At 37.2% G+C, this 12,744-nt stretch overlaps 1 protein-coding gene across 10 annotated transcripts in view; it reads left to right on the top strand.

Moving 5' to 3' along the window:
- Positions 1-12,744, top strand: part of LOC129764826 (ras GTPase-activating protein raskol) — a 355,896-nt gene that overhangs the window by 319,780 nt on the left and 23,372 nt on the right. For all 10 annotated transcript variants that reach the window (XM_055764332.1, XM_055764333.1, XM_055764331.1 and 7 more), the window contains one exon: positions 12,056-12,161. In XM_055764332.1, the coding sequence (XP_055620307.1) occupies positions 12,056-12,161 (106 nt within the window). The remainder of the gene's footprint in view (positions 1-12,055; positions 12,162-12,744) is intronic.

Below are 12,744 nucleotides of genomic sequence, written 5' to 3'. Positions count from 1 at the left end.
TTACATTATCCGCGATTTTCGTTATACGCGGTGATCTAGCCCGACTATTCCGCGGATAATCGGGGTTCTACTGTATATATATTTTTGAAATTGAAATACTTTTGAAATCAAGAAATTCATCTCTCTTGATTTTAAAAATATATCGCCATGAAAATTGAAGATTTCATCTTCAATCAATGCTTTTTAATTTCATTGCCATTTCTTTTATGTTGATTCCATCATTGAACTCATTTCGTAACAAAGAAATGTAATCTGCATAACAATCGTATTCATGTGTTTTAATGTGCTGATTTAGTCGCAATATTTTCGAATTGCTTTAAATCTCGTCTCCTAAATTGTACTTTTAAGAGTGTTTTCAGTTGTTTTTTCTTGATGTTTCAAATTTAATTCATTTTGGTTCGCTATGATGACACAGTGAAAAATGAGATCATGCACCTACTTATTGAGGATATGATTTATTGGCAGTTGCCATTAATTTTTTTTTTAAACTTGGCACCTCGGGGTGTAATCATAAATCTCCGATATTTGATTCACAATTCTCTCGCCCCGAATTTGCATTTATTTCAACTAACTATATTAACTATTTTAAGTGATGAATTGCTCATCGGATTTCAATATTTTTGCGCACAGTATTTGCTGATGGATACAATAGTAGTTGATAAAATTTGGAATATTATCATCAATTTTGCAGTGATTCATCTCATCAGCATCTCATCAAAATTTTAACATTCAGCTTCTGTTCTACGTATAACTGTGTTCCTTGACAGTGACTTTTTTTAATCAAAGCAATTATTTCAGATTCATTGTTAAAATTATCAAACAATAATTCTCCTGATGCAATAAAACTCCTTTCATCGTCTTTAATAGGCTTCTTATGCTTTAATAAAATTTCATTTACTTCAAATGATGCAATTGTGGCTGTTTTCGACTTCGAATTCGATCTCGAGGAAAAACTAAAAGGTCTACGCTTCGGCCACTCCTGCGCTATAGCATCTCCACGCTGTTCCTACTGTATGCACAGTATGCGTTCTTATAATGCAGCTAAGGGGGGGGGGGGTACCCGGTCTGGGTATCGATGCCTCAGGATTAACTCGACCGATTTAACTGAAATTTGTTTTCAGCATGTAAAAATGGATTATCTGAAGCGTTACATAGCCGTTTTCTGATATTTCATGTTTTACAGTTTTTTATGAGCTTTCAAACATCGATTTTACATGAAAAATAACTCATTTTTAACAAAAATGGCCACAATTTTGGCATTTGGCATTTGACCTTTCAGAAAGGGGCTCGCCCTTAAGCAATAACAGTAAAACAGCACGTAGCGTGGAGGGGCGCTCCGGCATACGTAGCAAACAATTAAAAGAGTATTGATGTTGTTTCTATTTTGCGAAAATCAAAAAGAAGTTATTGGTTTCATGTACGGATAGAAGCAACTACTCAATTGAAAGATGAAATACAATACGGGGAAAACATTGCAATTGAAAATTCATGGATTTTGGCGCCCCAAAGGGCCAGTGCCCCCGGCAAATGCCGGGTTTGCCGCCCGCACGCTACGCTACTGGGTACTATTGAACCAAACTATTTATATTTAGTATCGGTCACTCCCAATTCCAATCATCTACTAATGGCTTTTAGACGTGCCTGCCGCAATTTACGCACCTCAGATAAACTATGAATTCTCAATGATTTTATTGGTTCAGATTTTATAACCAGTTGGAAATGTTTAAATTCCCGAGAAAATCTGAAAAATGAAATAATGGTGATTTTGAGTACATTTTATGGACAGCGGCAGTATTAACACCGATGAATCACACGAGATTGACATTTATGCTGTGGTAACTCAAAAGTTGATGCTTTAAGTAGTATCCAATCATATAAAGAATCTCATATAGCAGCATCATGTCCGTATGATCATACCACTCTGTGGTATGACGACGGGGGAACATGTTAATTAAACTTTCGCTTCCATCAGACATGGCATCTTAAGTGTACGAGTATGCAAAATGCCACAAAGTTTCCAGTTCATTAATATCACTTTACCTTGAAACGCACTCTGTGTGTTGTTAATAATTTTACGCCAATTTATCGCTGCTTCTATTTTACCAACAAAAATAAAAACACAAACACAAGCAAGATCGAGTTTGAAGATTAATCTGGAATGATTTTCGATTTATTTTATTATCCATCGGCGCCGCTCGCATCTGGCTTTTATAATTAGTGGCACACCTCAAGACAGAGTGAGACATGGGCGGAAATGAGAACAACGAACCGCTAGCCGCAAAAGAAATACGATTGTCGCGAGCGACTTTTAACGTTGTTGTCGATACTGTCGATGGTAAGCGCGGGATATCCATCATGGGGCTGAAGATTGTTAAGGGAGTTAGCCGTGGACCAAATGCTACAATTAGCCACCCCAACAATGGGTTCGGAAGGCATTGATCGTAGTCGCATATCAAGAACGATCCAGGATAAAACTTACCCTATAATCGAAAAATCACAATGTAGCATACCAACATTTCGGCCCAGCTTGTTGGAACCCACCTCGTAGAATAAGGGAACGGATAAAACACGTACAAAATAACTGATGCTCGAAATCTTGTTAGAGCGGAAAAATCTGAATTTGCTATGGTTTCTTCGCTGTGCGTACCCTTCGTAAAGGTAATAATAATGCTCAATAGTTGGCTGATTATCGGATTTGACATCAGTGAACCGTGAAGCCCTGTTGCTCTTTCCAATGCAGCTTGCTTGCTTGTCATGAGTTTCACTGTTCAATGCAGTACACGCTGAGTAGTGTTCGACCTCAAATAAAAACTTGAACCACAGTTTACACCACAGAGGAGTATTCGATTTTGTTTTGTGCCGATTACGATCACACAACAGCACCCATCGGCAGTGCGATTTCATGATTTCATCTAACAAACAAATGATCAACGAAGGAGAATAGTGGCGGTCGTAAACATGTCAACGCCGACAATTGCTTATTCTTGCGGATGCTGGTTCGAGAGGAAATACTTTCGGCCGGGTTCCGAATAGTGTCTGCCGGAAAGGTGCTACACAACTCTATCTCGTCACCGATCGCAGCAGATTTATTTGACTAGATTCCCAAAAACAGGCCCATAAAAGTTGTTACTCCGCAAAGAGAACACCACCAGCATTAAGCTGTGACGCTAGAATTCATTCCAAACGTAGAATGTGTGTTTGTGCACGCATATGGACTTTTAAAGGGGACAGAGGATGGAGGATGGTGTCAAACGGGATGTTGAAAACCGTTGTTTTTTGAGTTGGTTAAAAAAGAGATGAGAAAAGAAAGATGGATGTCGCTAAAGAGAAAAACATCTAGACAAATAGTGCATCGAAAATATGATCGCGATACAGACAAAAAGGAGAAAATCCCATTTATATGGCGCCTTTTACAGCTCACAATAGAAACAGCTTAAATTTTTCATTCAATTGTGTTTGATTCTGTATCCGATCGAAATGAATACAAATATACGAAAAATGCACACCCGCGCGCTAGCCTGTGAATAATCGTCAATCAATACATTTACTATTTCTTTGCATTGTTGACTTCAGTCTTACCTTAAAAATGATCTCAATATTCAGATGTTGAAGACGCTTTGTGAAGGAGATTATGATTTTTTGAAATTTCATCATTAAATTTGTCACATTCTAGATCAAAATTGTCAAACAGAACCACGATCTGGAATGTGACTTTCGAAGCGTAATCGTAATCTATATGACCAGAAAGTTTTTTTTAACTGATCCCTGACATTTGAACCCCTTAGCTGGACATTTTTCTAAACATCCTTTGTGCAAGTTTCACAACCATCTTCCAACCGTTTCACTAAATTATGTATTTTGCACACATTTCTAATGGTTATTTGTGAGATTTTCAATGATTTCCCTATTTCAACTTGTTCATTAGAGAAACTGGTACAAATTCGGTACCCCGTGGGTAATTTGGTACCCACCCGGATCTCCGGCGGTAATGAGCGCACTCTGGTGGTGAATAAAAAAAAGTGTTCTAGTAATGTAGTAACAAACGTCAGATACCAAAACCCCAAAATATCTGTGTTTTTAAAAAAAAAATTCAAGTTTTGTTGTTTTAGAAATCTCGAAAATTTGTCATGTGTGTCTTTTGAAAAATCTTTAAAAATCGAATAGTGAGCCGATTTTTAAAATTAGAGCTGATTTGGATCAAGAAATTGATGTTCTTCAACGAATTCGAGTAAGTGTATCGAGATTTTGATCACAAATTTCATAGATTTCATTCCAAAGTGAAAATTCGGTATGAGTGTAATTTGACACCCCAATAGTGTTGATGATACACTATGCTAAGTATTGAATGCCCAAAATGCCAGCAGAACTAAATTTCGCCCGATTTGGGGATAAAAACACACCCGGTCTGACCCGGACCCGGTTAGAAATAAATCGAGATGAAATTGGTTCACTTTTTCTTGAAAAAATGGTTTTTTTGTTCCTCTTTGTTTTGTAAAATTGCATGATTTTTCGTCAAAGTTGAGTTAATTTACGTAAGATAGTATACTTCACTTCTATTTTGTATGATAATGTCAAAAAATACATTTTTCAGTGATTTCAGGACGATTCTTTTAATTTGAAAAAAAAAATGGGGTGCCTAATTTATACCCAGGCATCTCGGGTACTCGAATTTGAGTTGTTTCACTTCTATGCTCAAAGCTCCGAGCCAAATCAAGATTTTTGGAATTGGTTTGCGGGGAAATGTCCGCAATAGATCCCTTCATAAGCTGTCGTAATATGAAAAAATTCCGAGCATTGGTCAAGAGCTAAATCCAAAAAAAAACCCATTTTGTTTTTTTGGAATTTTTACCGAATTTGTACCAGTACCGCTACAGGTCCCAATCGCCTCTAATGCGACACTGAGAGTATGTTATGCATTAATATTTGTCGGAACACTCGGTTTTTTTGAATCAATAAAAAAGTTGAAACTTATTTAAATAATAAATTTCTATGTCGAAAAAGGATGTTCCATTCATCCCATTTCTTCGATGATACTCTTCTGGAAAATATTATTGAAAACTATCCAACAAATCCAGCAAATTACATGTTTAAAGTTATCGACATAAACAAAAAACAAATCTTGTTTGCGTTCACAGCTCTATTTCGGGTGCGCATTGCAGTTACACGAAATATTGGGTTGGGGAAAAAGAAATGTCGTATTTCTGATCGAAATTTGACGCTTTATTTAACATACTTAAAATTATCCAATTTAAGTCAAATATGCGCCGTTTTGTTCGCAAATTTGTTGCCATTTAGAAGGCAACTTCATTATCCTCCCCCTTATAAAACCCCCCTCCTTATTTGCTCAAAACTCAGACAGCCAGTTTTCGCAAGCCTCTTTTGAGGCCAACTTAGTATCACCAAGAGCGTTTTGCATGGACCGGAAGAGATGATAATCACTTGGAGCCAGGTCCGAACTATACGGTGGGTGCAATAGGACATCCCATCCGAGCTCCCGTAGCTTCTGGCGGGTCATCAAAGATGAGTGAGGCTGAGGGTTGTCCTGGTGTAAAACAACACCATTCCTATTGATCATTTCTGGCCGCTTCTGGTCAATCGCCTGCTTCAAACGGTCAAGCTGCTCACAGTAGAGAACCGAGTTAAGGGTCTGACCATAGTTGAGCAGCTCATAGTGGATGATTCCCTTCCAATCCCACCAAACACACAGCAAAACCTTCCTGGCCGTTTATCCGGGCTTGGCGATGGTTTGGACCGGCTCACCGCGCTTCTATCACGACTTTTTTTGCTTTAGGTTGTCGTACGTGATCCACTTTTCATCACCAGTCACAATCTTCTTCAAAAATGGGTCGAGTTCGTTCCGTTTCAGCAGTGCATCGCAGGCGTTGATTCGGTCTAAAAGATTTTTTTGCGTCAACTCGTGTGGCACCCATACATCCAGCTTTTTTTTGGAATCCAATCTTCTGCAAATGGTTCTAAACGGTTTTATGGTCTATACCCAGTTCCTGGCCAAGCGAGTGCTCACATGCTGGTCTACTTAGATGATTTGAACGATTTTATCGGTTTCCACGAAGATTTGCCTACCAGTACGGGGTGTATCTGCAAAAATTGTTCCAACAAAAATTGGAAGCATACTCATATTTCCATACATTTGTTCTGTGAATTTCTGCGCCTATCTACTATCGGTGAATGAGTGTGGATATAAGGTATAGTCTGTATCTGCCACTACGAATAAGGTATGCGTAAATCACTCGCTCGAAATGCAAATGCAGCGTTCGTTCGTTCGGACACTGTGAAGAGAGGAGATATTTCAAATTAACCCCTCCTATTCATAACTTATTAAAACGTCAGTCTCTCATCAGTCTTTAGCGATGGCATAATCACGTCCATTTAATTACATTGGATTCTTTTTTACGCGATTTTTTTTGTGATTTTATTTTGCGCGAGAGCGTGTGCAAGTGTGGTTACGAAGAGAGCGCGTCGGGGATGGGGCAAACTTTTTTTACGCGATTCTCTTGAAATTACGCAATTTTTGTTGACGCGATTTGCTCGAAATTACGCGAACTTTTTACACTTTTTTTTTGCGTGTACGCATCAGCCGCTTAAAAAAAGAATTCAGTGTATTGAGTTAATATGATTTTGTAATTATGGAACTTTAAACAAAAACGAAACAACAACGTATTTGCGCAAAGAAGGTCTCAGTGACTGCTCAGCTGAAACTCTTATGTGCGCTACACATTCAACGTTCGGTTACCGTTACCGTTACCAACTATTCTCTTGGACTTATTTTGATTCTGGCTTTTATCTTATTTTGTATATTTGAGCTAGAATTGCTTTAAGCATAAGGGATTCTGAGCGGATTATAGTGAGATAATCTCTGATGCGAGCAACCAATATTACAAGTATTTTTTTTTCATTGTACTCAAAATACGGTACAAATTGATATAAAAGACGGGTCGATGAAAAATGGTCGGAAAAACGGTACTGTCCCGTTCAAAACGGTACGTTTGGTCAGCCAACCCAAGCTCAAGCTTACACCCTAAAAAAATCAATCAATCGTTAAATTTGTCTGACAGTGTCGACATCTATGGTGGTGTGAAGTAAATCATTCAATCAGATTCATTCTCGGAAGCATTTTCAAATTTTTAAAAATGGAATGGAAATTATTACTTGAGGTCATTTAAATGCTTCAAAAACATAGTACTGACCTATACTGAATCATTTTTATATACAGTAGCCTTCGGTAACTGGACGAGAAAGGAAGCCCATTTATCGACATTCGCTTGCTATTTGGATCGGCATGTAAAACGTAAAATAAAATCGATGAGTGCTTCAATTAATCGTTTCATTCGCTTGGACGGCATTGAGTTTTGTATTTCGAATTCAGATAGCGATAATGACAATACACCCTGGTTTATTTTACGTTGAGGATACGTACCTCGCAAAAAAACCCGCGTCAATTGGAAAATCCGCGTTTAAAAAACGCGTTAATTGAGAAATCCGCGTAAAAAAACTAGGTCTCCTGAAATCCAACTAGAAATACGCAATCCTTTTAGGATATAGGATTGTCTTTCAGTGAGGGTACCAAATCAGAAAACAGGTCTCACTTTTCTGAAATAGTTTTAACGTTTAATTTTTTTCCCTGTCAACGGATTTTGATGGTTTGCACACTAATCGAATAGGAAGTTCTCTAAGATTTGATTGATATATGCATTACGATTCCCTAAATCCATGAATGGTTCATGTTGTCTGGTGGAGAGTATCTTTTTTTTATTATTGCGTTATACGCACGCATTGTTGTTGTTTTTAAGCTTTGCCGAAGGTAGATTAAAGTGATTATGAAATGTGGAATAATGATGCTGATGAAACAAATAAATAATTGCCTGTGAACGATTGTGTATCAAATGCGAAAATGACGATAACGTTCACGATGAATACTCAGTGCAATGCGTGCTTTGATATAGGGAAACAACGAAGCGGAGTCCCACGAAGCGTTAATTTGAGTTTCGGAAATAAGAAAAAATCGCATAGGGCCATATCTAGAGAGTACCGATGTTATACGCCATTTGCGCAATTTTTGATAAAAAAAATCGTTTACAATGACCGATCGATGAGATGTTGCATCATCGTGGTGCAAAATCCAAGCAAGCATAATCCAAATCTAGCCATTTGCGACGAATTTTCTCTCTCAAACGCCTCGTAACGCCAAATTAATGCTCTTTACTGACTGGCCCTCCGGAATGAATTCCGAATGGACAAGATCATATCAAAAATCGCTGAGCAAAAATAAAGTTAACTTGTTCTTAAGGGGGTATTCTAGTGTAGAGACACGAATTTCGGACGTTTTTTCGAACTCCGTAAAAATAAAACAAAGAATATTTTTACTATCCATTATATCATTATTCGTTTATCTATCTTTCAACAATAAAACAAAAATAGGACGGAAAAAAAATATTCATAATTAGAATAGTTACATGCTGGTGAAGTGAGGGTGTTCAAAAAAAAGTTGTGCCATGGCGTACACGATTCCAGTCCTTCTGGTTATCTGAAACAAAAAAATCGAACAGATTCTGAATCAGTAAAGATGTCGCTATGGCATGAACCTCGGACAAGTCAAAAACATGGGTTTTAAGAAAATGGCGGCCGTTTGAAAACAAAAATGCTGTTTAAAACGTTTTTTTTTTGCGTTTACCGATTTTTTAAAAATAGTAAAATTAAAAAGTTATAATTTTTTATTGGTTCATGCGATAGAGAGATGTATGCAGATTATTTTCATATAAATTTGACATAAATCGGTTCAGTAGAACTTGAGATATCGTGTACACCAGTTAGAAAAAAACTAGTTCCGAGAGAAACGCGTTTGAAGTTTATTGTGATGGCCGTAACAGGTTAGATACCACATCACTAAGATGGCTCTAACTAGGTAAATAATAGGATTTTCGATAAGTCCTTTCTAGAGTATATTCTTGAATGCCTAAACTACAGAAATATGGTAAAAAAAAATTTCGATTTTTTCAGATTTCTAGACTAGAATACCCCCTTAATGACGCTGTGAATAAACTAAATGACAGATCGCATTGATAATTGACATTAACACCACTGACAATAGAACTAATTTGAATAAAAAAAAGTCACAGGAGGGTTGTGTCCGAGACACGACCGTATAGTTGACTTAGGATTCCGTTAGGCTATCTGTTGATTTTAAATATGTTTGAATAATTGCATCGTTAAACTCTTTGATAATGATTTGGTTCTAATGTCTCTGTTAGGGAACACAAGTCGGTAGGAACAAAAGTTCCCACTACTTTCATGTATTTGCAATGTCGATTTCCCCCCGGCAGCTTGGTTTTGATGTCTCTGTTAGGGGCCCGCCGCATGTGTCGTCAATTTCCACCAATCAGAAGTGGGTATTCCCGTTAGGATATGGCTTGAGATTTTTCAATTGTTCGATAGTTAGTTTCATGACATGTATTATTTTCTTGTTATGGACTGCCGAAATCGATTGACGCAAAAATTTCATCAATCCATCATGAAATGACCGAGCAATCAGCGTTTGAAATTGGACAATTTCCACGATGTGCTCGATTTTCGATTTTCAATTTGTACCCCAATATGTTCCCGAAAGACGTAATCCTACGTCAAAAATGAAAAATGTTCAACGGGATGATTTAACCCTTTGCGGTCGTATGTCTGCTCTCAGCTACCACAGCAAGGAATCATAATAAATTTTGTATCCATCATATGAGATAGTTTACACTTCTTAGAAACGAATTTTAATGTCTAGTGAACTTGTTCATGAATAAATGTGCAGTTTCTACGGATATAAGATAACGTTACTCGATTTCAACAACAGATTATTAGCGTGGAAAGATAAGAGGATCTCTTTCAAGAGAAATTAATTCCGATCGCAAATGGTTAAATTACAAATTCCCGGGAAATGTTTCACAGAATGTATGGCCAACATGTGTATTGCTCTCGCGAGGGTAAGAATGAATCAGTAATCCACCATCACCAACTGCTTCTGCAAACCAACACAAACCATCGGCCCTTTTCAGGGTTACCAAAATATTCTATTAAAGAGGAATTTTGTACATAAAACACAGATTCTGTTTGTACGTATAACTTATCATCACAAGAATGACACAAAAAATTTAATAAATAAAAGTTAAAAAAAAGAAAAATCCGAAGAAAAATTAAAAAATTTGAGTGTTTGTCGAATTGGAGTTCATTTCTTCAATTGGAATTGATGATAATTAGCGTTGAAAAATAGGAAAATTATAGTGATAAATTGGTCCAATTGGAGTTCATATCTGCAATGCCAATTGTTATTGACGACATCGAGCTTCGTGTTTCGTTACTATGATAGTAATAATAATTTTCAAGTGGAATAAGCACATCTTCTTATATATAAAACAATGATTCTGTTCATTGTATAACATCACAGAAGAGCAGATAGTCAGATCTGAGCGCATCTAATCTCTTGTTCGTTACGTTACGAATTCAACTGAATTCGAAAAAAAAATCCATTCATTCACTAACTGGAATTCAAGAGGCGTCGTCCGTTTTTGATCGCGAATGTACAAAAAAACATTTTCGAGAGAAATCTCAAAAATAAATTTTGTGCGCGGTGAATTTCCCCGGATCTGCCGTAACCCGTCTCGTTTATCAAATTCGAATCATTAAAAATGTTACACTAAGTGTGTTATTCTACTTCCAAAATATTGAATTTAGTTTATTCTATGTTCAACTTTGATTTAGATTTCATTACGAAAAAAAATCAAAATAAAATGAATAAAAGTTTGAGAGAATGAAATTGTAAACAATATAAGAACTCCATATTGTTCATAATTCCATTCTCTCAAACTTTTCTTCGGTATGAAGTGATTTCAACATGAATCTTCGAGTTCAAGAACAGCTAAGTTTTGATTATCTTTAATAATAATCCGCGTAAACCACGAACAAGCAATAAGATTCAAACCCCGATCAGCGCTGATTCAATTATACTTTTTTCAATTGAATTCAAGTGTTGTGGGATTTAATATTCTACAATTAATTTTACGAGTCTCCACATCCGTCATGTTGAGAAGTGATCTTTTCGATCCACATCACGAGATTCGACCTCATACGAATAACGATGATTGCCACAACATCCAAAAACATTGGTTAAACATTTGGGAGTTATTCTCCGCGCTTCGTCGTCGTGACCCAACGGGGATGTGCCATCAATCCGTTGTCCACACATATGGGGCACAACCGACAGCGCAGCAATATGCCACAATTAAACAAATTTCATTCTCAACATTCCAAAATTGCGTTGAGCACATTCACTCGGAGTCACATATGCGGGGCGATCCGCGAGGCCAAGATGAGATTTCTCAAAGTGCACAAAAAATAATAAACCAACCAAGCCGCGCGCAATGTGAGCTGTTTGAAATTTGTTCCAATAAATGTTTAAGTGGGGCGAAATATGATCCCACAATCGTAGAGCCGTCCATCCGTCGACCATTCTCTTAGGCTGATATATGACACCTTTCGGAGTTGAAATAGTGAAATAAAAGGTTTCGCTTTGATAATTCGTCTTTTGATCCACGCTTCGCGGAGACAGAGAATTCTGCAGGGATATTGAAATTGATGCAAAGTTTCGGATTCCAATTCAGATAAAGCCATTTCGATTGACGCCTGATTCAAATCAACATCGATGTGTTAAATGTTTGTGAGCGTAAGAACAATATGGTCATGAGTGACGCGTCCGACGCTCCAATTGGGCGGTGGAATTCAGGAAGTTCAACCAAAACAATTCTGTCCATTTCAAATGTTCCATCCAGCTATCGATCTAACGTTTTTATTGTAGAAAAACATACGTCGCCATATGTGTCTATTCAAAGCATGTTTACACTTCTTTCACAATTCAAATATTGAATGCATTAAAGCTGGGGAGCATTCCGTAAGCGACGTTAGGATGTGGATGCGATGATCGACGAACGTTCGAGCGACAAACCTATACACTGGAATGTATATTAATCACTCATTTTTTCTCTTTTTCTCCCACTTTCTACAGACACATCTTATGAAAAAGCATGCCGAAGAGGATCGGCCCCGAGCACTCCGGTTCTGGGTCAAAAGTCAGAGTCCACCTCGCGGTTCACAAACTTTTTCTCGAAACGGTAAGTTTGCATAACTATCATATGGTCGGTGTTCAGTCAGATCGGACTAATTAACATAATTATGATTTCGAGTACATCAAACTCAACGTTTGAAGCTGTGTTGTTTTTTAATAGCTTTCAGCAATTCTCCCCGATTGTTTTTCACAGCTTTTAGTCTGAGCTTTAACTAGGTCGTGTAGGGCCGATGTACAAATAGTTGCATGTCTAAGGCGACCATTTGATTATTTTGCATATGTTGAAATTATTTGTTTTCCTTTTTTTCCAAACAAAACATAACTTTTGAACCATTTTACCGATTTAGAAATATCAAATTGAAGCCAATGAGCTAGTCTTCTTCAAAAAAAAAAGTGCACTTGTGTGTGAAAATGATTTTCCGAATCACCTTAAAAATGGAAATGGGCGCCCTAACGAAAACATAAAAAATATGTGTCTAATATTTTGCAATAAGGAACAAAACTATCAATTTTGACGAATATATGAGGAACACTAGATCGGTTTGGCATAGAATGGATGTTGTAACAAAAAAAAACATCTTCAAGGTCAAACATGAGGATTTTACGACTGACCATGTGTATTTGGGCCA

Source organism: Toxorhynchites rutilus, chromosome 2 (assembly GCF_029784135.1).
Source record: "Toxorhynchites rutilus septentrionalis strain SRP chromosome 2, ASM2978413v1, whole genome shotgun sequence".
In the NCBI taxonomy this organism is placed as follows: Eukaryota; Metazoa; Arthropoda; class Insecta; order Diptera; family Culicidae; genus Toxorhynchites; species Toxorhynchites rutilus.
Note: the sequence above shows the minus strand (reverse complement) of the source record. Positions and strands in the feature narration are given on the sequence as shown.